Consider the following 27,763-nt stretch of genomic DNA (forward strand, 5'->3'; position numbering starts at 1 on the left):
CAGCAGCAGGCAGGGGCTGGAGCTGAGGGCGAGGCATTTGAGTCGCAGCCTCTGGCCCTGAAGGCAGACTGCAGTCCACCGTCACCTGGCAGTGTCTGCGAGGCAGCAGCAGTTATGGCGGCTGAGGTGGATGCCGGGGAGGTGACTGCAGAAGGCCTTAGGACCCCCATGTCCTGGCCCAGAGCCAAGGATGACAACTTCCCTCTGTCCCCCTCCACCTTTCTTCCCCATAACCAGCACTGGCTGCACCCACAAAGAAACAACATTTCAGAGGCCGATTTTTCTCAAAACATATATTTACCAGTCCTCTCAGTAAATCTTTGAGCACCTCTGCGAGAATCCCTCAGGAATGTATAGAATGGCCCTCTCTAGGCCTTAGTGACAAGGCTCCTCACAGCCTGTGCAATGGCATCCTTGTCAATGCCAAACATCTTCAGCAGTTCAGCTGGCTTCCCGCTTCTTGGTACCTGGCTGACAGCTAGGCGGGTGACAGTGACGCCAGGTTCGCCCACTACTGCCGAGGACACGGCTTCACCTATGCCACCTGGGCAAAGGAAAGGAGGTGATTCAGGTGATTTGGTTTCAGGGGGAGCAGAGGGTGGGTCCCCCGGCCCTCCGCCAGCCCCTGAGTTTATTCCCTAACCAAAGGATGACAGAGACGGCGTACACACCGCCCTTTCCCCACAAGGGCAGCCGGAGCAGACATCACGCATTCACCAATTGCTGTACTTCTTTTAAATAAGCTCAAATGTGGCCTCTGAATCATTTTAACGACATCCTCTGGGCAGCTGTCATCAATAGACTAGCATTTGCACTGGACCCCAGAGTCTAGGCCATTTCCTCTCCTGCTGGGGAGAAGGTGGTGTGTGGTTATCAGGGACTGCTTTGAGAAGGACTTGCAAAACAGATTGTGTGTGGCTTTCCCAGTTTGATTTGACATAATAGCTCCTTCTGGACACAAGCCACCTTTTCCCCACTCTTAGCTGTGAGATCGGAATCCCCACTGGCTTCCTGGGTGGCAGGGCTCCATGGAGCAAATCCAGCAGCTGGGAGTCAGCTGGGTTCCCAGGCTCAGCCTGAGGCTGAAGGAGCCAGCTTTGCATTGGCCTCCCAGGAGGGCCACTGTTTCCCACCTCAGGCTGGGATCCAGGAGGGAGGTCCAGCCCTGTGCCCCCGGGCCCTCCCCCGAGCCATTGGCCCTGGCTCTCTGGCCCAGGCCCTCTTACCTTCATAGTAGTGATCCTCCACCGTGAGGATCCTGCCCTTGGTAGCACGAGCACTGTCAAGAATGAGTTTCCGGTCCAGGGGCTTGATGGTGAAAGGGTCCAACACACGAATGCTGATCTTCTCTGTGAGGGTAGAAGACGCAGGGACGGGGCTCAGGGGAGCTGGGCTGGAGTGCCCTGAGAGCTGTCTGTTACACAGCTAACTGCTCCACCTGTGTCCCACCCCTATCCCGGGGATGACTAAGGGTCCCCTTGTTCCCACCATTGAGCTCGTGCTTGCCAGCCCGCAGTGGCTTGCCCCTTTCCTCTGCTGATATGTGGTGCCCAAGTGGTCCGGCATTCTGCACCCACCCATCTCCCGGGAGCCTTTCCCGGCCTGTTTTAGCAGCATCTGGTCTCTTTTCCCTAACGCCCTGGGCCAGGGGATCTTGGCCTTTGGACTGTCAAAGAACACCGAGTGGCATGTATGGGGCCTGCATGGTTTTCCTTCATCCTCTCAGATGCCTTTGAAGGTGGAGAGGAAGCCAGAGACAGGTCCAAGTGTCTGATCTGAGATAAGCCCTGTGCTCCGGGATGATGGGGAGGGAAGCTGTGACTGCAGGCAAGTGCGAGGGCGGCAGGTCCAGTGATAACCCAGCAGAATGACCTCAGGAGGGCAAGCCCAACTCCGCCACGTCTCCTCCACACCCTCCCCTGGATCTCCATCCCTGCTGGGGCCGGGCTCCCCCGGTGTCTCCTGCTCTCTCGTGCCTGCCCCCATCTTCCTCCAAGCTCCTCAGAGCTCTGTACATATCAGTCCTACGCACATCTGAGGTCACTGCCCCAAGGACGCCCACGCCCACCCCTCTCCTTCATGCTCAGCATGGCTGAGAGAGGACATCTTCTGTGATTCCATTGTAGGGAGGCTAATGCGTGTCTCCTCTCCACTACCAGCAGCTAACACTTTCAAGCTTGCAATGATAATAATAATGCCAGGTTATTATTTACTGAATTCCCAGGACCTCCCCACGGGGGAGGTGACAATGTCTCCATTTTACAGATGAGAATACTGAGGCACAGTGATGCTAAATAACTTAACTAGTGCTCAGCTGAGTGGCGACTCAATCGTACTGGCAGGCCCCAGGGCCTCCGATCTGACCACTGTGCTGAGTACCTGAACCCTAGGGCCTTGGGGTAGGTCTGTGGCCACCACAACTCCAGAATTTAGCATCATACCGGGCACGTAGTACGTGCTTAAAGGGCAGCTATTAGCATCATTTAATTGAATGAAGTTATTTCCCACCCCTAAGACCCAGCGTGCAGCCAGCATCTGACCTAAGACTATTTGGGTCCTTCCCTCCTCACCTTTCTTCAGCAGGTCCGCAGCAGCCAAGGCCTCGTGCAGGGTCACCCCCGCTCCGATCACAGTCACCTGGTCATCCTTGCTCTTCAGGACCACCTGGGGATGACACGGGGCCGGGCAGTGAGACTCAGGGACCTGAGGTGGGCCCTGACCTTGGGCTCACTCTGTGGGGCTTCACGGGGGCGCCGACCGCACTGACCTTGGCTTGTCCAATTTGGAAATCCTCGTTGTTGTTATAGATGATGGCATTTTCCGGGCGGCTGGTCCGGATGAAGCAGATGCCCTGCAAGGAAACACACACAGCAAGTGAGGATTACAGGATATATAGCACATCCTACCCTGAATTGCAAAGTCTTTCTAGAAAGGCCATCACCTCCCACTTGCAAGTGTACTCTACCCTATTGTCTCCATGGAGGTGTCTGTCAGACACCTCACGCTGGCCACTCCTGTAGGCGGGAAAAGGACTCCCTTGCCGTCTGTAGCATGCACATTTCCAGGCAGTCCTCCCCAGTGACAGCGATCCAACGGCTTTGCCAGCCCCCAGCCCCAGACGGAAAATGAGTTTTCCGTCAGGTGGAGGGGCCTCCAGGCGGGGCTGTTCGGCCAGAGCGCATCCAGCGCGCCCTGGCCCCCGTTGCTCATTATGTTGTAGTGAATTCAACTCAGGGAGGCCAGACAGGCATCCACTGCCACAGTGGCAGGGGCTGCCAGGATCCTCAGCAGAGAAAGAGCATGACGATCAACGAGCAATGCCTGCCCTGTGGCCAGAAGGACGGCGTGTATCTCGTTTTCCCCAGTCTAACTCCTACAAGCTACAAAAAGCAGGGGCAAGGTGAGGAGACACCACTCTGGGGCAGTGAACGAGCAGCTCTATGGCTGCACGTTGGCCTCCCCTCCTGTCCCTCTGTGGAAAAAATAACAGCCATGTGACCAACCTTTGTATTGGCTGCTAATTCCACCGCCTTCTCTGTCGATACTCCATCACTTGGGTAAAAGACGGTTGACAAGGGGACTGATCGAAACATGGCCAGATCTTCCAGGGCCATCTGAGAGGGCCCATCTTCCCCTGGGATTTGGGAAAGGATATGCTGAATAAGACCCCCATCCATGGACCCGCCTTACCACCTGGTCCAGAAGTCCAGGGAAGTTATAGGTACAGGTATCCCGGCCCCGGTTCAACTCACCAATGGACACGCCACAGTGCGAGCCACAGAGGTTGATGTTGCTCTCGGAGATGGCTGCCATGCGAATCTGGTCGAAGGCCCGCGTGAAGAAGGCTGCGAAAGTGCTGCAGAAGGGTACGGTCCTGTTGCGAGTGGCACAGCCCACGGCGATGCTCACCTGGGGGCAAAGCAGGGAGAGGGTTCTGTCATCCTAGGACTGTTAGTTCTCCTCCTTCCCTGATACAAGTGATTTCTGTACATCCATGGACTCTGCAGTCTGTTTCCAAACACTAAACTCCTCTGACTTAAAATAACCATTTAAAAAGTACCCTGAGAATTAGTGTCCTGCTGAACACTTTCCCCCCCGAGCAGCAAGCAACGCCTTTCACAGAGCAGGCTACTTCAGTCTGGGCACACAATAGTCTATCCCTCCCAACCTGCACAAGCCCCCCAACTCAGTCTCCTCGCCAACCCCAAGGCCTCTGCAGAGACCAGCCCTCCCAGCCCCTGTGTGCCCGTGGAGGCTCCAGCCCAGCGGCACTGAGTAGGGGCATTGGTTCCAGGTCAGCTGCGCCCTCCACAGCTCTGAAACCCACTGCTGACAGGAGTCCTCCTTCCCCAGATCTTGGGGCCTCCCTGGCCTCCACACTCTAACACTCTAGTCTGGACCCTCCAGCTGCCAAGGCTAGAAGCCACAGAGAGAGAATGTCAGGTTCAGTTGGAAGAACTTTGGACATGGCAGAGCCAGCAACATCCAGAAGGAGGAAGCTCTCAGGCCCTAAAGGCCTGCAGGCCAACTGGGCCCCTTGGCCAGGAGAAGCAGATATTTTGGCGGGGGGGCGGGGGGGGGGAAGGACAAAACATCCTCCCTTATTTCCCCACCTGAGTTCCTGACAAGGGGCTGCTAACCTGACTGCGTGCATGGCAGGGGCCCGGAGCCTGGAGCATAAGAGGACTCAGCAGACTTGACTGGTAGGCCCATTGTGTTCCAGCCCCGCCTTCCACCTGGAAGGCCCTTTGGCCCCAAAGAGAGCCCATTCGCCACCACACCTGGCTTCCGTGCAGCTCCTCCTATGTGCACCTGCAGCCCCATTCAGCTCGTCTGTGTGCACACTCATCCAGTACATTTATACCTGGACGTGACACTCCCCCCAAATTATTGCTACTTGAGGTCAAGGGTCAATGCTGGGTCTTGACTGTTACAGGGTCCTCCTGGGAAGCACCTGGCACAACCAATGTAGCGACGCAAAGGAGCGGGAGGGCTCTAGCCCTGCGCCTGCACACCTCAGACCTCTCCCCCGAGGCTGTGGCTGGCCTTGTGCCCACCTGCCCGCCCCAGCACCCACCATGTTCTGCTCAGCAATGTAGCACTCAATGAAGCGATCTGGGTGCTCCTTTCTGAAGAGGTCAGAGAAGGTGGAATTCTTGGTGTCCCCATCCAAAGCGATGACGCGATCACTGGCATGGCCCAGCTTGGCCAGAGCCTGCCCGTAGGCCTTGCGGGTAGCTATCTGTGGAGAGGAGAGTGAGAAGGCTAAGGGCCACCGTGTGAGGTGTGGCCTACGGCCCTGCAGTCTCTGGGGAACTACACCTTTTAGGGAGGAAAAGAACAAAAACTGGGGCAGAAAAAGGAAGCCCCAAAACACAAAGCCCTGCGGAAAGTTAACTTTTGTAAGGTTTCCAACAAGTACTTCTACAATGAACAACTTGGGAGTCCCTGCAGTCCCTTGTCCCAGCCCAGCTGTGGGCCACTTGAGCTGCAAAAGATGTCCTAACTTCCTCATGTCCACTGCCCGTGAAGGAGGCCTGTGAACACACCCCGCTCTGCACAGGAACACACTGGGAGTCTGAAAGCCCGATGCCCGTTGAACAGATTCACCCAGAGGAGGGCCCTGGAGCAGGGCAGGCCTCCCTAGCCTTTGCCAGGCCAGACAAGGGCCAGTCCTGAGCTCAGGCCCAGGCCCTGATGGGCCAGGGATGGGGGACTCAGGAGCCGTGTTGCTTTCCCAGTGCTGCTAATAGCCTGCTGTGTAGCTTTGGGCTAGTCCCTTGCCCTCTGAGTCTCTGCAGGTAAATGATTCCAGAGCTGGCTGTTTCCATGAAGGAACTGGCAGAAGCAGCACCTCAGGGTTCCCCCTCATCCTGAAATGGTCCCTTCTCCTCGTTTTCCCAACTCTCCAGAGACCCATCTTGGTCACAACCTCAGGGAGCCAGAGAATCACGCCCCCCCCCACTGCCCCCCACCAGCCCAGAAAAGCAAAGCCCAACTCTACCTTGTCCCCAACTTTGTAGCTGGGTGGAGTGGGCATGCGGATATTGGTGATGTCCACCGAGGGGGCATCCTCCTGTGGGGGAGTCGCCAGGATCTTCTTTTTGCTTTGGATCTGGCCCTGGATTTCCTGGATGATCTGATCAGCCATGTTTTGGGGGAGGGGCTTCCCATGCCAAGACTCCTTATCTTCTGCCCCTGCGGGTCCAACATAGGAGGGGAGAGGGCCAGGTTTAAGACAGACACTCCCAGAGAGCCTAGAAGCTACTCCATGGGGCCTGGCCCTCCACTCGTTGAAGGAAGGACAGGGTGGAGGGGGGAACAGTGTCATCACAGCAAAGGACAGCCCTGTGCTGGGCACCATGGGGGTCAGAAAATTAGAGTCATGGCGACCAGGACTCCACATGACTGGTCCCCACCAACTAGACACCTAGGCCTCCAGCAGCTCCCAGGGAGGATGGAGAGGGCAGGAGGCACGGCCAGGTCGCCCTGTCCCACCCCCTCCAGTGCCATAGACTCCATGTCCGTATTCAAGTTCCCGACCACCTCTCGCCCCATTTTCCCACCTGGCTGCCGGGGAGCCACACGCCGGCATCACCCTCAGGCCTGCCGCAGGAACCCTCTTCCAGGCCCCCTCTGCTAAGCCCTTTTCTATTGCTAGAGGGCTGTCTTGCTCCCTAGCCTCTCGGGCAGAACCCAGGTCTTCCCAGGTTCTCCCTGGGCTCTCTGCTGGCTCGGGGCAGACAGCTGGACCTGTCAAGGACACTCTGCAAGTGTCAGCCAGGGCGGGGGGTGTGAGGCATGATCTCATACCAGCGTCCTTTCTTCTCGCCCACAGGCCCTCCCCAGGTCCCTCCTCTCCTCCTGCGTACACGTGCCCCTCAGCCAAGGCCAGCCTGACCTGGGTTTGAATCCTGGTTCAGCCCTGCTGACCGCTGAGTCACCAGCTGGGGTGCACTTGCTAGGGCAGCAAAGGGCTGGTGCCTCTCCAGACACATAGTCTTAGAGACACACCCCCTTTCACTGCACTCCCAGCCCTGCAGCCACAGGGCCCAGTTCCAGGGGTGGAGGGAGGCTCGTGCATACGGACCCGTGATCCCGCGGCCCTTGAAGGTCTTGGCAATGATGGCTGTCGGCTGGTGCTTGGCCTGGCCAAAGGCCTTGCAGAGCTCCTCCACGCTGTGTCCATCCACAATGATGGTGTGCCAGCTGGGGACAGAGCGCGGAGTGAGGGGCAAGGGCCAGGTGTCCGAGGACCCTGAGGGGGCCCCAGGGAACCGCCTGCCCTCACTCCACTGGACAACTACAATCTGGGAAAGAGCTGGAGGAGTTGGGGAGTCTAAAACATTCCTGCTTCCAATCTGGGTTTTCTTTTCTCTTTTCACATTATTTCACTTCCTCTTGTTTGCATTGAAGAAATTTTCCTCCTGTCTCCTAAGCAATTTGATGCTTAGTTCATGTATTGCCTGTTTCATTCCTAATCTGTTCATTTCCTACCAAAAGCTGCTTTTGGGACAGTGGTTTGGAATCTATCAGATTCTTGATGAATATTTTGGCCCAATTTTTATTTATCTGGTCACTCCACAGACGCTGGAAACTTTTTCAATTGGGCCATGTTGTCAAACATGGAGGGGGAAGCTGGGGAAGGGCAACCTTTCCCTTTAGAGCAGTGCCTTTTGGGACTCACAGCATGTTAATAATAATGAGCCCTGGCCAGATCGTTCTGTTGGTTAGAGCATCGTCCTGATAACAAGGCTGTGGGTTCAATCCCTGGTCAGTGCAAATGCAAGAATCAATCAATGAATGCGTCTGTAGGGGAAACAACAAATCGATGTTTGTCTCTCCCTCCCTCTCTATCCTTAAATTCAACAAATAAAATAATAATGAAAACAGCCACTAATGTGTACCAAGTGCACACTCTGGGCAGGCAATGGGGCTGAGCACTACACACACTAACCCGTGCAAAACTCACCACAACCTGGGCGGGGCGCATTGCCACCCCCATTTTGCAGACAAGTAAACTGAGGCACTGAAGGTGGAGCAACTTACTCAAGGTCAAAAAGTAAGTTGGTGACGGAGCCAGGACTTAAGGAATCTGGCATCAGAGCCACAAGGTTAGACACAGACCCAGCTGCTGGGGTTACACTCCAAGTCCCCAGCCCGCCGTGGCCTCATGGAGGCCCTTGAGGCCCTTTGTGGCTCAGTTTCCTTTTCTATCCAACAGAAAGAATAGCTGCTCTCTTCATTCTCTTTATGAGGTCAGTCATCAGAGATAACAAACCGTATCTCCTGTGTAATCAGTATCACAACTCCACGTCGACCTTCCTGGGTCACTCATGCATCCACAAAGGGCCCTCAGGCCTGAGTCCTGCAGAGCCCCAGCCCAGGGTCCTCCACAGTGTCCTCAGCTGGGACGGAACTTGGGGTCTGGGGCCCTCGGAGTCCTAACTGCAGTGGCTTGTAATTGCGGGGAGAGCCCTGCTGGCCTATGCCCACCCAGAAGGACCTCCCTGTTTCGTAACCCGTGACTCTGAATTCACCACCTTTCAAGGCCCATAGGGGAGTCTGAAAATCCAATTCACTAGGAGAGGGAGCCTGTTCTCTTCTACAGGCAGCTGACGTCAGGCATATTGGCAGCCAGCTGACTCTTGTTCAAACCCCTACATGTCCCTGAGCCTCACTGAGCAAGCCTAGTTCACACCACGCACCCCCAACTCACCCCCAAGAATAAAGTCAGGATGAGTGAGAGAATGTTACGGAGCCTCAGAACTATCGTGCCACACAACCACACAAAGGGGCTCATTTAAAACTGGGCCTTAGTCTGGGATGTCACTTTAAGTCCCAATGCCCAAATCTGAAATTGTGAGTCCAAACCTGAAAAAGGGAGACTCGTTAGCCTCCCGCCTCAGCCCCTGCACCTGCAAAGCTTCTAGCACTATGGCTCCCATGCTGTGCGGGTGCTCTGGGCACAGTCCCGTACATACCCGAAGGCCTCGCAGCGCTTCTGATACACGTCCAACTGGTGCTGCAGCGGGGTGGGCTCGCTCTGGCCCAGGCGGTTGATGTCAAGGATGGCAACGAGGTTGTCCAGCTTGTAGATGCCAGCGAAGGCCATGGCCTCCCACACGGAGCCCTCTGACAACTCCCCGTCCCCCAGCAGGCAATAGACACGGTAGCTGCAGATGGGAGGGCAGGGTATGAGGCTGGCACCTCTCACCTGGGCCTCTGTGCTCCTGGCCTGTCCCTCCCAAGAAGCCTGTGCTCTGGGTAAAGGCGCCACCACCCATGACGGGCAACGGTGCTGAAAGTTCCCAGGGGCCTGCCCCAAGTGCACACCCTGAGGGAATGGCTGTGAAGGGAGCTGCCAGGAGCTCCAGGAAGTACCGGCTGCCACGAAACAGGACTCCCAGATGCAGCAGTATGGTCAATACGATTCAGAGACCTGGGGTTGTCAGGGCACGAGGCAAATCAATGTTCACTGGGGCCAATGACTCGCACTGGGCAGGAGGGGCTGGAACTGCCCGCTGCAGGGGTGCACCCATCTCTCCGCCCTCCCATGAACCAGGAGGACTGGGCGAGCCCTGGGACTCGCTGGGTGGGCCAGAGGGACAAGGTGCCTTTCTGCTCCAAAGAGCTGGTCTGGGGAGGCTGGGGGGTGTGCCAAGCAGCACCCCAGAGGGAGAGGCCTCAGGTGAGGAGAGCACCAACTCGGGAAGGACTCATGATGTGACGGGTGCCTCACAGGATGGACTCTCCCCAAGAGCCTGAGGCTGGTTGATGCCCAAGACACGAGGGAGCGAGGCCTGGGCTTCCTCCACCCCAGAGGCCTTCTCCTGCCCTCAACACAGGCAGCCACGAGCTCTTCAAAGGCAGTGTCACAGAGTTAAAGGAGCACAGAATTTGGGATGTTATCCAGTGAGCAGAACCTTCCCTGGGCCTGGGTGGGGGTGGAGCCAAGAGGGGGAGGCTAGAGGCAGGGAGACCAGCAGGGACTCTGACGCCACCCCCCCCCGCCCCGCCTCATACTCCCATTCCCAGAATCCCTCAGATGTGAGGGACGGCTGAGGGGCAGCGGCCACAGTCATAGCCAGAACCCCATTCACAGGCTGGCATGTGGCATCTGGGTTCCTAGGGGCTCCAGCAAGGTGCTGGGCCTTCTGCTGAGGAACCCTCCAGGGCAGGTAAAGGCAGATGTTATTCTCAAACCATACAGATAAGGAAATAGGCTCAAACGTCAAGGGACTTGTCTGAAGGTCATGCTGTTGGGAGTGGCGGAGCAGTGCTTCAAACACAGGTCTGACCGCCCAATCCAGACTGTCCACTCCTTGACGTCCAGGAAGGCACGCAGCGGGGAAGCAGCAGGACTTGGGGGACCCCCTTTTCCCCTGCCCAGGGCCCAGATGCACAGCCCAGGGAGCGAGGCTGGTGCCTGGATGGGCTCAGAGGGGACACAGCTGCCCTGCTGCCGCAGGAGGGAGCAGTCCTGGAGAAGGGGCGGGGACGGCCACGGTGCTGTCAGCGTGACTCAGCACCTCCACAAGCCAGCAGGTCAGGGAGGAGTCCCCCATTCTTCCCTTCTGTGGCCTCCAACAGATCGGGCCACGGGCAGAACGCCCCAGGGCCCACGCCCCAGGGCCCACGCTCAGACGGGGCTGAGCTAGAGGCCTGGAGACAACACATTCTCCAGAAAGGGCTTCCCAGGAAGCAGACTGGCTGCCTCCCCAAGCCCACGCCCACTTCTAAGGAAGTCAGATTGGTCCTTTGGGGCCTCCAGCCTCAGGTCAGGAGGCCATCCTGGGCTCCGGCCCCACAGAAGCCAGGGCTCACCCCAAGGCTCTGAATTACCACCATAAAGGGAAGGGACTCTGAATGGAGGACCCACGTTTGTGGCAGGGGTGTTTGAAAACTTCCTCGAATGCCCAACCAGAGGGCAGCCAAAATGGGTTACAGCAGACCCATAAAGCAGAACATTATGCAATCATTAAAGCTAGCCCTTGACAACAACAATGTGAGAAAATGTTCACGGTGTTTAGATTTTTCTAAAAAGAACATGAAACTGTATAAATACTAGCATTACAAATTTGTACATTTCTTCTCTCGGTAACATGGGGGAACTATGATACATTAAGTGTGATTTGAATGGGGGAGTGGTTAAGAATAAAGAAAATGTTCATTTCTCTTTAATGCTTTTCTGTATTTTTTCAAATGAGTAGGTATTTTATGATCCAAACAAAAAACTCAGTTAAAAAAAAAAATGAAAGAGACAATTTGATGCATGCTCCCTGTGGGTGGCGGGGCGACGTGCCCGGAGGCCAGATCTGCTCTATCAGGACGTGGCCCCCGGGAGCCTGGCATGGCCTGATTAATTCCTGACACCCCTGCCAACCCCTCCCCCCGGCACAGTCCCAGGCCCTGAGCCTTAGCCACCCCTGCTGCTGGGCACTCAGATAAACCTTCTCCCTACCCTGGCTCGTTCCATTACGTTAGGGTCAGGAAACGACCCCTCACGGGGAATAATTTCAAGCAACTGTAGGCACTATAATTAACTCACATCTCTGGTTCTGTGCCAAACAAAATACTCTTAAACATACATCCCATTTTTTTTACTTTCTTCACAGTGAATCACTTCCGGGGGCTGAAGACAAATGCTGTGCTGTCAGGTGACAGTGGCCTAAGAGGGCCCAGGACGCCTCACAGCCCCAGCCACCTCCTGAAGGGTTGTCCCAGGAGCCCCTTCCCCTGCACACGGTAGGTGCTCCCTGTGATGTAGCATCTGGTCAGGCTCCCTGCAGCCACCTGTCCTTGGGGGGTCTGCAGTTACCGCCATAACCCCATGGTCACCTGGCTGTGGCCCTTCTGCTGGCGGTGGACTGTAGGCACAGGGGGAGCCACCGCTTCCCAGCTGGGCCCTTCCTGCCACCCGCAGGCCAGGCCCCACCAGCCCCTCCTCTAGGAAGCTTCCTACCCACAGGTCTCCCTGAACCCCATGTGCTTCTCTCGGGACCCTGAGAGCAGTCTGGGGACTCTGAATATGGACTCAGGGTGCACGCCCTGGTTCAAAGCCTCCCTCCGCCACATCTTACCTCAGTTTCCCCAACAGCGTGTGTGTGTGTGGGGTAACTGTACAGCTGTCACCACTCAGCCCAAAGGGGACTTATCAAGGTGAAAGCCTCTGAAGCTCTGAGCACCGAGTACAGGGCCCCACACAGTAATGGCACAGGAGACCATCTGACAAGTGATTTCCTTAAAACCTGCAGCCAACACTCCACCCCTCCCCCAATGCAGACTGGCCTGAAGGTCCAAAGGGGCCACAGTAGACAGTCCTGTGGCTGACATGTGCCTCCATCCCACCTGGCGCCGGGACAGCAAGTCTATATCATCAGGTCACTCTCTCCAATGTTTGTCCCTGGCTGATCGGTGGGGCTCACAGATGCCCAGAACCCTCCAGAATATATAATCTTCTCATTTCCCAAGACAACGGCAAGCTCGGCCTGGGCTTGTGGCACTTAATCAGACATTAGAGGGTGGGGCCTGCTGAGATTTCTAGGGTCCAAGAACCAGGCGTGGGGGCGACAAAGGAGCTCATTAGCCAAAGCACTCTGGGCAAAGAGCACCTGGTCAGGAGCATGGGCTGCGGGCTCAGGCCTGGCCCCAGCGGTCACTGTCAAGGGTCTGTGGGCAGGTCCCTTCACCCCTTTTAGCCTGTTTCCTCATCTGAAAAGGGAGCTGGTCATAGAGCTAGCCTCAGGCCACACATGCACTGTTACTCAGCTCCTGCTCAGACTAAAGGAGGTGCCTGGTGGCCGTGGTTAAAGCTGAACCCCTCCCAAAGCTATCGAGGGTCAGGGTGAGGAATGGGAGCATTACCTGGCTTTGTCGAAGTACTTGCCCGTGTAGGCCATCCCGCAAGCGGCCCCAAGGCCCTGGCCCAGTGAGCCAGTGGCCACATCGGTGAAAGCTTGTTTCTGCCATAACAGAGGGCCACAGTTACTCACAGGGGAAAGAAGGAAGCAGCTCACCTCCCAGGATCCTGGCCTCATTCCCACCTAGACCTGGCAGTGCAGGCTAGGTCTGCAAAAGGCTCAGCCCCAGGGCAGCCTCCACCCAGATGTGATTCCTCATTCTCATACAACAGTAACTGCGGGTGCGGTTCAGACACCATCTATGCCCACCAGGGAGCTGTGTGACGTCTGGCCAGGGGCTGCACCTCTTTGGGCCGCAGTTCCCTCCTTTGTAAAGGGAGCCCACATCATTCAGCTCACGCAGTAGCCAGGGAATTCATGACAAAATTGATAACACATGGCCCTAGTAGGTGCCCAGATTTGGGGTGCGTGCGCGTGCACGTGTGTGTGTGTGAGAGATATTTTCCATGGTAACCTGCAGGGATTAGCACCCTAAGGAGTCAACTGGGTCCCTTCCCTGGGGTACCACCAGAGTCCCCCAACCCCCTTGATACCATGAACTTCTTCTCACAAGCTTGTCTATATGGCCAGGGGGGCTGTGGGGTAGGAAAGCTGGGTGTCTGGTGCTTGGGGAGAAGTTGTCTTTGAAGTCGACCCAGAGCTCCCTGGGCTGGGGCCTTGAAAGGCCTCACACTTCAGAGCCAGCGGGGGTGAGTAGAGCAAGCCCCCAAAACACCCACTTCTTTCTTCCCTCACATCAATGCCCTTCTCCGCCTTTCAACACCCTCAGCTCCTCATCGGGTGCCCCTGCCCCAGTGTCTCACATGCCTTGGGAACAGGATGTGGAGACAGAGGCCTGTGCAGCTCCTGGACACTTACCGGGACAGGGTGCCCATCCAAGTCGGAGGTGATCTTCCTCAGGTTTAGCAGCTCTGCCTCAGGCAGGAAGCCAGCTTCAGCCCAGACGGCATACAGGATGGGAGCTGCGTGGCCCTGCCAGGGACAGTGGAGGGAGGGGTCAGACGGAGCTGATGCTGTGGGGCTGTTTCCACTGCACACTGCGACCCCGGGCCTGGCCTGCAGGCCAGGGTATCCATTTCAAAGGAGGAACCAAGTGAAGGCCACTTCCCTTCCTTTTATCCTCTCCAGCCCGAAGTTCCACAGCCAAGGCCACGCTGGCCCCAGGACAGGTGCAGGGGGAGCACAGCTGTGAGGCTGCTGGAGCCAAAGCCCCAGCAGGCAGCCGGCTGCCCTAATCCCTGGTTTCTGGCATGTGGGCCGACTTGGGCAGACTTCTAAGCTCTGATGTCCCGAGAGACAAGAGGCTACAGAGCTAAGCCTGGGTACAGGTGAATTTCAGGGGTCTGTGGCATGGCTGTGATTCTCATGTAGGAGGGGCAGGACAGGGTGCCCCACCCCAAAGCCTGCTGCAGTGAGGAAACAAGCTGAGGCCCACGGGTGCTGGCACAGCACAGAAAAATTTGTGCAGAAAGCCACCAAGCTGTACCCAGACCTGGACTCAAGTCCTGCATGTGCCAACAGGCACAACCCGCAGCAGGCCATTTCCGTTGACGCCTATTAATTTATTCCTTAACTTGGGTTAAGTTTAGCAGCTGGCTTAGCCCGGAGCATGACCCTGGGGGGCGGCCGGGCCTGCAGGGTGGAGCTAGGGCTGGGGAAGAAGCATGGGCCGGGGCTAGGATTACGCTAGGGAGGTGGGTCCCCTTGGAGATGGCTCACGGCCAGCATCTTCTCAGCAGTCCGGGGCTCACGACACCCAGCTCCAGGTGAAGGGCGGCTCCTACCTTGGACAGCACAAAGCGGTCGTTGTGAGGATTCCGGGGGTCCTGGGACTTGTAGCGCATGGTGTGGAAAAAGAGGACAGCCATGATCTCCGCGGCGCTGCAGCACGATGTGGGGTGGCTGTGGCCCGGAAGAGACGGACATGTGCGTTATGGCGCTGGGTCCCTGACCTACAGGGCTCACCCTAGCCTGCGTACAGGGGCCTAGGGGTGCACATTCCAAGGAGTCACAGAGAGCTGTGTGCTCTTGCTCCCTGGGAAAGTCACACAGGGTCTCAAGGAGGCCACTGCTGGCAGCATAGGGGTTGCACCCTCCCAGGGGCCAGCAGTTTACACCCTCGGGGTCACACAACTAAAACAGTTCTGGGGCTGGACTAGAGTAAGAAAGGAGGGCCCAGGAGACTGTGCAGGCTAGCACAGACCCGGTGCAAGGCAGCACCATGGCTGGGGTGTGGCGGGCGCTGCTGCGGCCCCGCTCTGGCCTTGTGGCGCCTAGCAGGAGTTAGGACTCAGCAGCTGAGGAGCTGTGGCCCCTCTGTGACTAACCAGTGAGCTACATCCCTGTGGGACTGCCCATGACTCCACCTACTTGTGAGGGTCATCCTGCCCTCCCAGGCCCTGAGGCCATGGGCCAAGGCTAAGGAACTGAAGCTCATGGAATTACCACACACCTCCCAGCAGCCTCATGGGGCCAGTAGTCTGAAAACTTGGGCTTTAGGCTCTCCAATAGCATCATTGGGCCACTTGGCAGTTTTCTAACTGGGCCTTTTGAGGGCTGGTGTAGCCATTAGGAATCACGCTTTTGTGTAGAATTTAAAAGTTAAAACACATGATCTCATCTAGAAAAGGCTACAATCATGAAAAGATAAAAATCCCTTCTGCCTGTGACAAGGGCTGAGGTGGGGCTGACAAAAGCTGGAAGCCGTTCCAGCCCTTGAATGGGGCTAGAGGTTAGGGATCCTGCTGGGACACGCTAATTCCTGGCTAACCCTGCCTGAAGCAGGGTTGAGGCAAGGGGCCTCTGCACCCCCCAGCCATGCAGCTCAACGCAGCCCTGACGAGACTCTTTGAGGTCCTTCACACTAAAACATGCCCAATGCCAAACCAAAGGGCACATGCAACAACTGGAGTTCAGATATGCCGCCCTCCGCCCCTGCCAGGCGCCGCCCCGCACCGGGTTAGGGGTGAGTCACTCCCAGTGCAGACACATTAGTAGAGAAATCCAGAACCGTCCATGCTGGTTTAGTACCCGCATTCCCAGCACACAATCGTCTTATACTTAACCATTTCTACGAGCTCCTTGGTCATGGGGAAAAGACACTAGACCTGAAAGAGGGAGGTGAGGAAATGTAAACGAGAGACTTTTCTCTGCCTATCGGGGACCCAAATTCCTTGTTCCCAGAGCCAAACTGCAGCAGGAGGACACCCCAGTCAACACTAGATCAGGCTGACCTCCTGTCCTTCCTGCCTGAAGAGCAGCCCAATCCCTGAGGAGTCCTGGTTCAAAAGCCCTGACCCTGTTATGAGAGGAGCAGGGGAAGGCTGTGGGTGGACAGTGGGCCGGACAGCTCCGATGAGAATGAAGAAAGGCAGGTAAGGGGGTCCTGCCTGTCCTGTCCACAGTGTAATCCCAAGGTGATGTCCCACCCAACTGTCAAAGAGAGTGCCAGGTATGAGCGCTTTCTGGATGTGGCAGGGGTGCGCCCAGGCCGGGGGCAGAGTGGACGCGGAGGGGCATGAAGAGACATCAGAAGTTGGAAATTAGTTGATCTTTAACCCTTGCTAGCTAGACCCATGAGGGGTGAGCCTGCACTACTGTATCTCTTCTAAAGCCTGCCTCTGGCCACACTAGTGGTCCTGTCTTCATACCCGCTAAGCAAAAACATGCAGAATAAAGGATGCTTAGGGGCCAGGTGTTTGCTCCACTCTTTCAGGGATCTCCCTCTGCAAAGTGTCCCAGGTGGAGATACGAGCAAGAGCTTTACCTCCCTGAGGCTCAGCTTCTTCACCTGTAAACGGGGATGCTATGTCGGGGGTGGGGTCCCGGAGTCCCAGTGAGATCATGCATTCAAAATGCCCAGGTCCATCAGCCACCACCATCTGCGGGAGGACCAGACGCCAAACCTCTCAGTGCCTCCACTCCTTCATCTGTGGGCTGGGACGGTGGGCCCCACCCACCCCACTGACCACAGGGCAGTTAGGAGGGAAGAAATGACCTAAGGATCGAGACAGGGCTCTGCAAACTGTAAAGTGCTCAGCACACAGGAGATAGTTACTTTTAAACTCAACCTATTAGAAGGCCTTCAGGGCTGAAAATGTATTGAGTCTGTGAAAATGTATTGACTCAGGGCCCCACCTTCTCCTGTAACCCTGTCCTCCCTGGTGGGGACAACCATAGGTGGAGGCTCCATTCCATGGTGTTGTGTATGTCACACCCATTGGACACACATTGGCTGGAAACAGGTGGGGGGGGGGCGCGCTACAGGGTGCTTTACCCACAATACATGGGAGTTACAAGTTTATTCAAAATCCCTGCCTTGGCCTGAACAGTCCCCTTACAGTGCCAGGGAGTTCAATCTATGAAGGTGGTGCTGAGAGCTTAGAGTCAGGCCTAAATAGGTTAAATTTCTCAGAGAAGGCCCTCCACCTGGAGGAGGACACATTCTTCCAGGTGCTCCCTGGCCTTTAGCATTTACTCTGCCTGCCCACAGGTTTCCTGGCAGGAAAAATGGAGAGAAAAATTCCCTCACCCCTCTGGCTGGACTCCCTCCATTATCAAGATACAAGAGCTGTCAGCTTCCATGAACCAATGGCCCGTCTCCCACCACACACACGCCATACACACGCCGGCCTGAGTCACAGGGAGTCAACCACATGGCTTCTCAACAAATGAACAAACCAGGGAGGCCGAGCACCTCGAACAGCCCCATCGGAGCACCCTCAATGTTTTAAAATAAATAAGTAAAAAAAAAAAATGTTATGGACAAGAAATAAGTACCCTAAGAAGGAAGTAAATAAAAAACAGAAGGGTGCAAAACCATTACTTAAGGTCCAACTGAAAAAGTTAGAAAAATAACATGGACCCAAAGATAGCAGGAAGGAGATAATAAAGAACAGGAATTTATGAAATAGGAAGCAAATATACAGTTCTTAGAAACCAAAGCCAAGGGTTAATTCTTAAAAAAAAAAAAAAAGAAAGAAAGAAAGAAAAGAAAAAGACTAAAAATTTAGCAAACTTCTGATAAGGCAGGATCCAGGAAAAGAAAAGCACAATATTAGAAATGGAAGGAGGGGCATAAGAACAGGTGATAAAATACTTTGAACAACCTGATACCAAAAAAATTGAAAAAGGAAAATGTCTAGGTAAAAATAACTTACCAAAACTGATTCAAGAAACAGAAAACCCGAATAATCTTTTAACCATTACAAAGAAACCAAATCAGGAGCTGCAGATGCACCCCTAAGGCCCAGCAACTCCGCTCATAGGAACATGGCCACAAGGAAACGCACACACGTCTGTCATGCAACTGTAGGAGACACACACTGGAGGGTCCCCACACCGTGTGCGAGTGCCAGACCTGGAAACCACCCATGTATTCGTCAATAATAGGATTAATAGGATAATCACAACATACGAGTTTTCATATAGTAAATACTATGCAGCAGTAAGAATAAGTGAACTACACAGACAACATTAACACTATCTTACAAATACACGTGAATAAAGCATACCGCAGGAGGATCTGTAGAGCAGAAAAGACGACTGTTTTATGAATATATACAAATGCTATAAAACCATAAGGAAAACAATGGAATGATAATGCAAAATTCAGGGTGTAGTTCTTTCTGGAGAAGGTGTTCACCTGGGAGTTCCTCAAGTACTGTAACGTTCTAGTTCTTAAGCCTGGTGGTAGGTACATACAGGTTCATTATTTATAACATATGTACAGTATTTATGTTATTAGTATTTTAATCCTCACCTGAGGACTTTTTTTCACTGCTTTTAAAGAGAGAGGGAGAGAGAAACATCGATGCAGGACAGAAGCATCATGGTTGGTTGCCTCCCGTACATACTGACTGGTGATTGGTGCCCAGACCGGGGATTGAACCTGCAACCTTTTGGTGCAAGGGACAATGCTCCAACCAACTAAGCCACCTGGCCAGGGCTATAGTATATTCTTTTTTAAAAATGCATATATGTATTTTAAAAAAATACTCAGGTGGAGCCCCAGGATGCTGGAAGAAGTGAACCTCAGAAGCAGAGCCTTTTCACTTGTATCCTTGGGCCTTAACAGCACCTGGCACAAGCGCACAAATGAATCAATGATGCATCCTGGCTCCAAGACCCTGGATATATGACCGCACTGAGCCTCAGTTTCCTCACTGTAAAACGGAGACCTTAATAGAGTCTGACCGAATGAAATAATGGTGGGTAAAGAGCCTGGCACAGCGCATAGGCAAATAGCAATTGCTCAGTAAGTATTAGCTCTTAACACACCAGAGATGAAGTCTAACCTCTTCCTCATTCTGAGGATGAGACCTCTATGGTCCACAGAAGGGAACTAACTTGCCAAGGTCACACTGTCTGCCAGCAGAAGAGCTAGGACAAAAGCAAAGTGCTTCCAGAAACTGAGGAATGGATAAACAAAATGGGGTAATGTCCACATGATGGAATATTCAGCAGTTAAAGAAATGAAGTACTGACTCATGCTACGGCATGAATGACCATCCAAACATTATGCTAAATAAAAACCAGACCCCAAAGACCACATTCTGCCTGATTTCATTTACACAAAATGTCCAGAGGAGTTAAATTCATGGAGAGAAAGACTAGTGGTTGCCTGGGAGCTGGGATTGGAGGTGGGAATGGGGAGTGACAATAAATGAGCACGAGGGATCTTTTAGGGATGAATTGTCCTAAAATTAGGTGTGGTAAGGTCACTAAAACTTACTGCAAATTACTGTTAATTTACAAAAGCCACTGAACTGTAAACTTAAAATATTATGCTTTGCAAATTAGACTTAATAGAACTGTTAAAGATGTTTTTGAAAAAGAAAAGGGTGCTGAGAGCCCAGGAGAGTAAGTAGCCGAGTGTCCACACCCCTCTGCCCAGTTGTGCAGCCTCCAGAGGTGACGTCCAGCCCAGGAGTGCAGCCGGCTTCCGAGCAGGGAGCACGGGCAGCGCGGGCCGGCTCAGCCAGGCCCCCCGGGTCACCCGGCTCCCACAAGTCCACCCCTCTGAGCGGATTCAACCTCACCATCATGATAAGAGCACAGAGTTTGCCTAGACCTGGCCCTTGGCAGGCCCTGCCCTCAGAGAACACTCCAGCATCCAGGGCAAAGAGCTCTGGTGTGTGGCAATAAGGGACTTCCTGATTCTGTGGGACCAGGCTCTAGTGACCAGGCCTGCCTAAAGCAGCAAAATCTATCCATCAGAGCTGTGACAGGGCCACAGTGCGGTCAGCTCATGAGACCCTCTCAGCCAGACCCTAACCAGGGGCCCGCGCCTGGTTTCCAGCTTCAAGAAACACTGGCTATCAGCCCCGCTGAGTCAGAATCTCTCGAGTAGAGGACCAAGTCCTTACAGGGCAGCCAGGTGTCTTCAGTGCAGGTTGGGAAATACTGCTGCTGGGGTAATCTCAACGGGCTTTGCTCTTGCCTCAGCCAGGGCCAGGCAGGGGCCAGGCAGCCAGAATGGAGAAGCAGGCCCTGGGCACGGTTTTCTGCCCAGAGAAGCCAGAGACCTGAAGGCGCCTGAGCCATGAAGGGGGCCTGCAGGCCCTCAGCCAAAGCATCCCTGAATGACAGAGCTGGGTTCAGGGATGTATGTCCTTCCAGCCACTTCGAAGTCACATGGATCACCAAGATGTGAAACCCACAACGGCAGGGGGTACGACCCCAGAGCTTGTTCACTCTGCTCCCCATCACGCTCCTGACGGAACCAGTTTGAAAACCACCCATCTATCAACCTCCTCTTTAAAGATGAGGAAATCAAGGCCCGGGATCGGAGGGGCCTTCCTGACAAGGACACCGCCACTCGGAACGGAGCCAGAGCTGCAGTTGGGTTCCTGTCTCCCTGTGCCCACTTGCCAGGTCCCGCCAGACACTGGCTTCCAAGTACCCGCCCCAACGCTGTGGGTCAGAGCCCTGGGGACATGTTAAAGGCACTGCCTGCGCCTCCCCAGTTCAGGGCCGCTTCCGTCCTCAGATGACACTCAGCACTGTTGGGACAATGCCACAGTCTGGCCTCGGTCAGTGAGAACTACCAAATCATTACCACCAGCCTCGGCAGCCAGCCCCCTTCGGATGAACCCAGAGGGTTTCATTTTTTGAAAGCCTGGATGAGCTGGACCCTCGCCCCAGTTCCCTGAGCACGTGGAGGGAGATGACCCCAGAGAAGCTCTGGCCACTGCGGGTGCTGCATCCACAAAGAGTCCTCTGTTCCTCAGCTCCCCTGACACAGAAGCCAGTGTCTCACTTGCTGGGGCCTGGTGATGGCACAGGAATGGGAAAGCTACTGAGAAATCAGGACCTCACTGAATTCTGAACCCTACAGCCTGGGTTCCGAACCGATACGATGTCCGAGAGTCTGTGTGGGTGACCATAAAAAGACTTAATCGAGGTGCTGTTCCACCACCGGGGATGTAAGCACCCCCAGAAAGGGGGCACCCTGACAGGATGATCGCTTTGGCTCCGACTGCTGGCTGCACTGGGCCCCGGCCTCAGGGCAGCCTTCCCTCCATGGAGCTCACTCACTGCACTGAGGAGATAGTGAGCCTCAAAACAGACATCTGGTGACCAGAACACTCCGCTGACCTCAAACCTTTCAAAACTATTTTGTGCACATATAGCTCTTGTTAAACACCTTGCAAAATATCTTTGTGACAGAGGCTGCATAGCAATGTTACTTCCTTCTACAAAATAAGTTTTCTCTAAGTATTCTTTTCCTGCACCTTTTACCACACTCAGCCTTTTACACTTTTTTCCCTTTTGCATATGGACACTTGAAATTCAGTGAGTTCCTCCCTAAAATACAATGTAAACCTGAGCATAAAGTCTCAGTTGCCACACAGTATCCTTTCCCCTCCATAGAAATCAGAGTTTAACTACCTGGCAAAGATCCAGGAGACCCACTCTACACCTCCTCCCTTTGGGAGCCCCAACAATTGTAAATGTTTCATTTCTCTCAAAGTGCCTTCAAACTGATTGATATCTGTCATTAATCCACCCCAATCTTCCCATTTCCAATTTCTTTCCATTCTCCCGCCGGCCCAAGGAGTCATCCTAATCATGCCAGCCCTTCACTGGGCATCATGAACCACCACTAATGACCAGCTTGGGCAAGTCACTTAACACACTAGCCTGTTTCCTTATCTATAAAGTCTGTATGTGAAAGTAACTGTCTCACAGGGTCATTCTCAGAATGCATGAGAAAATATTAGCCATAAAGGATGTTCTGTGTCACACCAGAGATACCACTTGGCAGAGTAACCCTGTAACTCTGCAGGTCTCATCTGGCCCTGTAAGATGCTCACACGTGTAACACTATTTTCGTTGGGGAGCTATTATGTCTCTCCAGCTAAACTCCCAGGAGCCTGGCCAAATAGCTCCTAGCACACTGTAAGGCCCTGCAGGGCAACCCCTCCCCTGCCCCTGCCCCACAAAATGGTCAAGGGAAGGGACCTGTAGTACCCAGTAAGCAATACGGTGTGCAGACCTACTGTGCTCCAGGCCGGTAGGGGGCCTGGAGAGTAAGCTGGGTCCCTGTCTGGGCAGGGGCTCTCACACAGTGGGTAGGACTGACAGAAACCCAGTGGAGATAACAGGTCCAAAGTATGCGTGGGGGTGGGGCGGAAGGGAAGGGGCCTGCCAAGACAGGTCTAATTCCTTCTGAGAACTGAGTGTCTTAAATGTACAAAGGGTTACTGACTTAAGGGTAAATGACACCCACCCTTAAGGTCAAAAAGATGTACTTATTAATAATACGGCCTGTATGAAATTGGCCAGAAGGTAGATTCTTGTCCTTGTTCTAAACACACAGCTTGGTTGGCAAGGTTCCTGGAAATCACCCCCACTCATCCCCAAATTCATTTCTCCATCGCAGCGTAGGGACGACTCTCTCCGCAGCCTCTGCGCCAGGCCCCAGGGGAGGAGCCGGAATCCTTGAAAAGACTCTGAGTGCAGGAGCTGCTATTGTTCCCAATTCACAGTAGGAGACACACCCTGACCTTAACTATCTCACGGAAGCCTCCAGCTACCCAGTGGACCCTGCGGTTATCACTGTCCCAAGCTACTAGCCACCTTCAGTGAAGGTTCCTTGGGACCAGCAACCACCTTTCTTCACCTCCAGAAGGACTGGCCCTGAAAAAATACTGGGAGATAGGTGTCCCAGGCTCTGCCCTGGGGAAAGTGCACCTGGCTGCTGGCCCTGGGACTGGGTCCTCAGTTCTGTTAGCTTTGAAGTCTCTCCTCCCCAACCCCCACCCCTGCCGCCGACCAAGTCAGATCTAAGACCTCCCCTTCACTCCGGGTGCTAGGGTTCTGCATCCACGTGGCCGCCTTCCTCCCCATTCCCCACCCCATCCTACTCTCTAGTCTGGGGTCCGCTGCTGCAGAGTTGGATCCCGACCCGAGGTGGCAGGAATGGTAAGTGGCAACGAGGAAGGGCTGTGTAAGGAGAAGAGAAGGCCAGGCCCGAGTGTCTCTGCAACAGGAGGGTTAAAATAGGCGTTCTCGATTTGGGCAGCTTAGGTTCAAATTCCATCTCTCGCTGTGTGTGACCTTGAGCAACTGACTTAAACTCTGAGCCTCGGTTTCCCCACACAGGGTGTGGAAAGGGTCCGGAGGGCCGCACGTGTATGGCGCACGACACAGGGCCTGGCTCTCCGCGAGAGCGCAATAATGGTGGCCTTGTCGGCAGGTCTGCAGAGGGGCCGGGCAGTTCACAAGTCGCGTCCCCCGCGCCATCGAGCAGCCGGTAGCCGGAGTCTTGCAAGGGCAGACCCAGCAAGAGGCGCACAGGGAGCCGAGGCCCACCGGGCGGAAGCCCGGCGGAGAGGCGCAGCGGAAGGGGCCTCCGACCCGCGCTCTAAGAGACGTGGGTCTCCGCCACCTGATTTCCGTCACTCGTGGTGGCTCCGTGCTGCTCCACACTGAGCCCGCTTGCCCGCGGCCGCCGAAGACGGCTCCCCACCCAGGCCTGAGCCCCGCCGGGACCCCCGAGCTCACCCAGAGCCGGCCGCCGTGGTGGCCTGGATAGAGCTGATGCGCAGGCGATTGGCCGTGTCTTTCAGGGCCTGCAGCTTCTGCTGGTCAGGCTTATGGTAGCCCTCCATGGCGCGGCCGGGTGAGCAGGAGACTGGAAGACGCGGAGAAAACGTAGCGACTCCAGCGGAGACAGAGAGCGGCAGAGGTCGGGCGCCGCACGGGGGCGCGTTAAGACTCTGGGGCCCGCCCGTGGGCGGAGCGCCGGCATCACCCCAGGTCGCCTCGCTGTGGACTGCCCCGCCCCGCCGGCCCCGCCCCCGGGAGCGGCCGGAGTCCTAGCCCTCCGGCGCTGAGCGGGAAATTGAAGCTGTTGGAGGACCGGGCACCGACCCAGCCAGATGCTCTCCATTCGCCTAACCTCCCCGCCTCCTCCCCCGACATTTGCTGGGCATCTATGGGCTCTGCTCTGAGGTATTCACCAAACACAAATAGAACGAACTCCAGGTTCTAGGCTTGGTTCAGACTTTGCCTGTTGAGTCGCATCTTCACTGCAGACCACTCTGTCTCTCCTTCCTCCACACGGCCTTGGGCAGCACACAGAGGGTAGGCTTCCTTGGACTCCCATTTTACAGATGAGCAAATTGAGACTGGCAAAGCCAACAAGGTCACAGGGCTGCTGGGTGTGGGGCTCTGCCCTAGCAGACCAGACCCATCCTCAAACACTGGCCCCAAGAGAGTGAGCCCAGGGTTTTAGAGGCCTGTAAGCGGTGGGGTGGGGAGGTGAAAGTTATGAAAATGAGAGTGATAGTAGTTGCAATGATGATACCAGCTAATGTTAACTGAGCAAGTACTAGAGTCAGGCTCTTCACAAGTTATTAGGGCCTAATAACACTGCTGACCCTTAGGGAAAGTATTGGGTCTGGTCCTAAGCACCCACCTCTGCTATTACCAGACTTCCTGGCCACCAGGGGAGTGGGAGTCCCCAGAGTAGGGAAAGGCAGGGGACAGTCATCACAGACACTGTCTATGGAATCCATCCCCTCCCCACGCCCCATGCGGTCAGTACCATTTACCATGTCTTACACAGGAGGATCCTCCATTTTACAAAAGAGAGATTAAGGTGGGCTCCTCACACTGGCGGCTCCGCAGGGGCCTCACCGCATCTGTTTCATGCTGATCCCCTGAGAGAGCCGTGGGAGGCACCAGTGGCCAGGCCCTGTTGTGTCCCCTCTGTGTCCTCTGCATAGCCCACACTCAGAGCTCTGCGTCCTGGGGGACAACAGACTGGATGTGAGTGAGTCCCCTTTCCACCCCCAGGTGCTCCTCGGCTTCTCGGCTGCCTTGCCTCCCAGACGCCCAGCCAGGTCCTGAGTGTGGCAGCCCCTAGCCCTTGGCTCCTGCAGGCCCAGCCCATCAGAGGCTGGCCTGCGAGCTGGCCAGTTCTGCAGACGGGATCAGAGTAACATAGCCCTGAGGTATGACACTTCTACCCTTAAGCTGTTCACGGACTACTAAGAGGCCACATCTTTGAAACCATTTGGCAACTCTGTGCCTCCCAACTCTGTAGCCCTTAGAGCAGAGGTTTCCTATTCCAAGCGTCAATTACCTTATCTGCCCAATGGCACTAATTCTTGCCACTTTGCACCCACCCTGGTCTCTGATGGTGTCATGGGATTCACTGTGGCTCTGGGGATCCACAGTGATGAAGCGAAAATGCCCCCCATATGCCATACGCACGGGGCCCTACGGACCCCTAGTGCCACTTCTCTTCATCTCAGGGTTGCAGGCGAATGAGACCTAGTTCACCCTGGGCTCCAGCCACATGTCAGGAGCCCTTGGTCTTCCTCAAGCTCGGCTTCAGAACCAGACTCGTGGACTGGCTGGAGGAGTTGCCAACACCCTGTTCATCCAAGGTGGTACTTCTGTCCCCAGGTACTGGGTTTTTATTCAACGACATGCACCTCATAAATCACATAACACTTGTGAGGAAGACCTTGGGAATCTGCTGGCCACAACTTTCTGCCTAGGTTCAAGCTGCCATCTTTCTCCTTCATTCCCCACTCCCAGCCTCTTTCATTCAGCCTCTCCTTCCCATTCCCCATGGCTGCCAGAGAGAACCCCTGTTCCTTCTCAGCTAAACCCTCACTGGTCTCCCTCCACCCTTGGAATATCAGCCCCCTCCATGGTAACATGCTCTGTCCCCCCCACCTCTGACCTCTCTTCTATTTCTCTCCACTCATGTTCCCTCCTCCCCACCATTCCAGCCACACTGGCTGGCCTTGGTTTCCTTTTTAAAAAAAAAAATTTTATGCACTAAATGTCCTTAAGTTTTTAAAAATATTTTATTCGTTTATTTTTAGAGAAGGGAAGGAGAAAGAGAGAGAGAGAAACATCAATGTATGGTTGCATCTCACACATCCCCTACCAGGAACCTGGCCTGCAACCCAGGCATATGCCCTGCACTGGGAATTGAACCAGTGACCCTGTGGTTCACAAGCCAGTACTCAATCCACTGAGCCACACCAGCCAGGGCTGACCTTTCTTTCCTTAAAAAACACTAAGTTCACCCCTAGATGCAGGGGTATCCAACCTGTGGCCCAGGATGGCTATGAATGCAGCCCAACACAAAATCTTAAATTTACTTAAGAACTTTTTTTGCTCATCAGTTTTTGTTATTGGTCGTATATTTAAAGTGTGACCCAAGACAACTCTTCTTCCAGTGTGGCCCAGAGACACCAAATGTTTGGACCCCCCTACAGGCTTTTGCACAGGCTGTTCCCTGTGCCAGTAATGCCCTTCTTGAACTCTTCACATTGCCTGGATCTTGTGGATGAAAAAGTGGTGCTGTAATAAATCATAAATTTCTAATTGGGCAGGTCCTGGTGGGTAGTCACCCCAGAGGCCTATAACTTCTTTAGTGAAAGGTTTTTGAGCCAGCCCTGTCCATTGTTCTTGTGCATCTAGGTTAACACACTTTTGAAATGCCAGAAACAGTACCTCTTGACGTTGTTAGCACCTTTAAGACAGCACATAATCTTAACTCTCCTGTAATCCAACTCCTACCTTGCTTTCTCCCATCTTATGTAATATCCTTTAAATTCTCTTCTTAATTTCTTTTTTTAAAGGATTTTATTATTTACTTTTACAGAGAGGGGAAGGGAGGGAGAAAGATAGGGAGAGAAACATCAGGGTGGGAGAGATATATCAGTTGGTTGCCTCTCACATGCACCCAACCAGGGACCTGGCCTGCAACCTAGGCATGTGCCCTGACTGGGAATCGAACCAGCAACCTTTCAGTTCTCAGACCAGCACTCAATCCACTAAACCACACCAGCCAGGGCCCCCTCTTAATTTCAAATGCATAGAAGAAATTGTGTTCCGGCCAGGGAGCTCAGTTGGTTAGCGTGTCTTCCCAATATGCCAAGGTTGTGCGCTCGATCCCCAGTCAGGACACATGCAAGAATCAAACAATGAATGCATAAATAAGTGGAACAACAACGAATTGATGTTTCTCTCTCTCTCTCTCTCTCTAAGAAACAATAAATAAAAATAAAAAAAAAAGAAAAAAGAAATTGCACGCTGAAGCACCTGAGATCTTGCTTTCCAGCAATTGTCATCAGTTTCGGCCCAAATAAAGTCTTATAAAAACTCTCTACAGGTTTGAACATTTCTTACATCAACAATCTAGAGCAGCCCCTCCTTTCCATCATACTACTCTTCCGAGTTTCTGCAGTGTTCTTCTCCCATCTGCAGGTTCCTTGTGTCAGCTTCAGGAGAGGCATACGTTCTCTTGTTCCTGGCTGGCTCTGCCCTCAGGGACTACAACTGTGTCTCATATATAGTAGGCCTAT

At 54.3% G+C, this 27,763-nt stretch overlaps 1 protein-coding gene across 1 annotated transcript; it reads right to left on the reverse strand.

Moving 5' to 3' along the window:
* Positions 1-278: 278 nt before the first annotated feature.
* Positions 279-24,117, reverse strand: TKT (transketolase). Its single transcript, XM_054594991.1, has 14 exons — positions 23,934-24,117; positions 14,708-14,825; positions 13,782-13,895; positions 12,868-12,965; positions 8,985-9,176; positions 7,091-7,209; positions 6,005-6,198; positions 5,078-5,242; positions 3,753-3,909; positions 3,504-3,634; positions 2,768-2,851; positions 2,571-2,664; positions 1,227-1,349; positions 279-544 (listed from the first exon to the last, which is right to left on the reverse strand). The coding sequence occupies exons 1-14, from the start codon at positions 24,038-24,040 to the stop codon at positions 369-371; spliced, it is 1,872 nt and encodes a 623-aa protein (XP_054450966.1). The 5' UTR covers positions 24,041-24,117; the 3' UTR covers positions 279-368.
* Between the last annotated feature and the right edge of the window lie 3,646 nt (positions 24,118-27,763).

This window comes from Pteronotus mesoamericanus, unplaced genomic scaffold (genome assembly GCF_021234165.1).
Source record: "Pteronotus mesoamericanus isolate MK-2021 breed Mesoamerican mustached bat unplaced genomic scaffold, CSHL_Meso_final scaffold_54, whole genome shotgun sequence".
Taxonomy (NCBI): Eukaryota; Metazoa; Chordata; class Mammalia; order Chiroptera; family Mormoopidae; genus Pteronotus; species Pteronotus mesoamericanus.

Excerpts from the sequence above, each read along its gene's own strand:
- TKT (XM_054594991.1), bottom strand. The coding sequence starts at position 24,040 with ATGGAGGGCTACCATAAGCCTGACCAGCAGAAGCTGCAGGCCCTGAAA. Across the intron at positions 3,635-3,752 it reads GCACTGTGGCGTGTCCATTG|GGGAAGATGGGCCCTCTCAG; the intron begins GTGAGTTGAACC and ends CCCAAATCCCAG. Across the intron at positions 2,852-3,503 it reads AATTAGCAGCCAATACAAAG|GGCATCTGCTTCATCCGGAC; the intron begins GTTGGTCACATG and ends GTTTCCTTGCAG.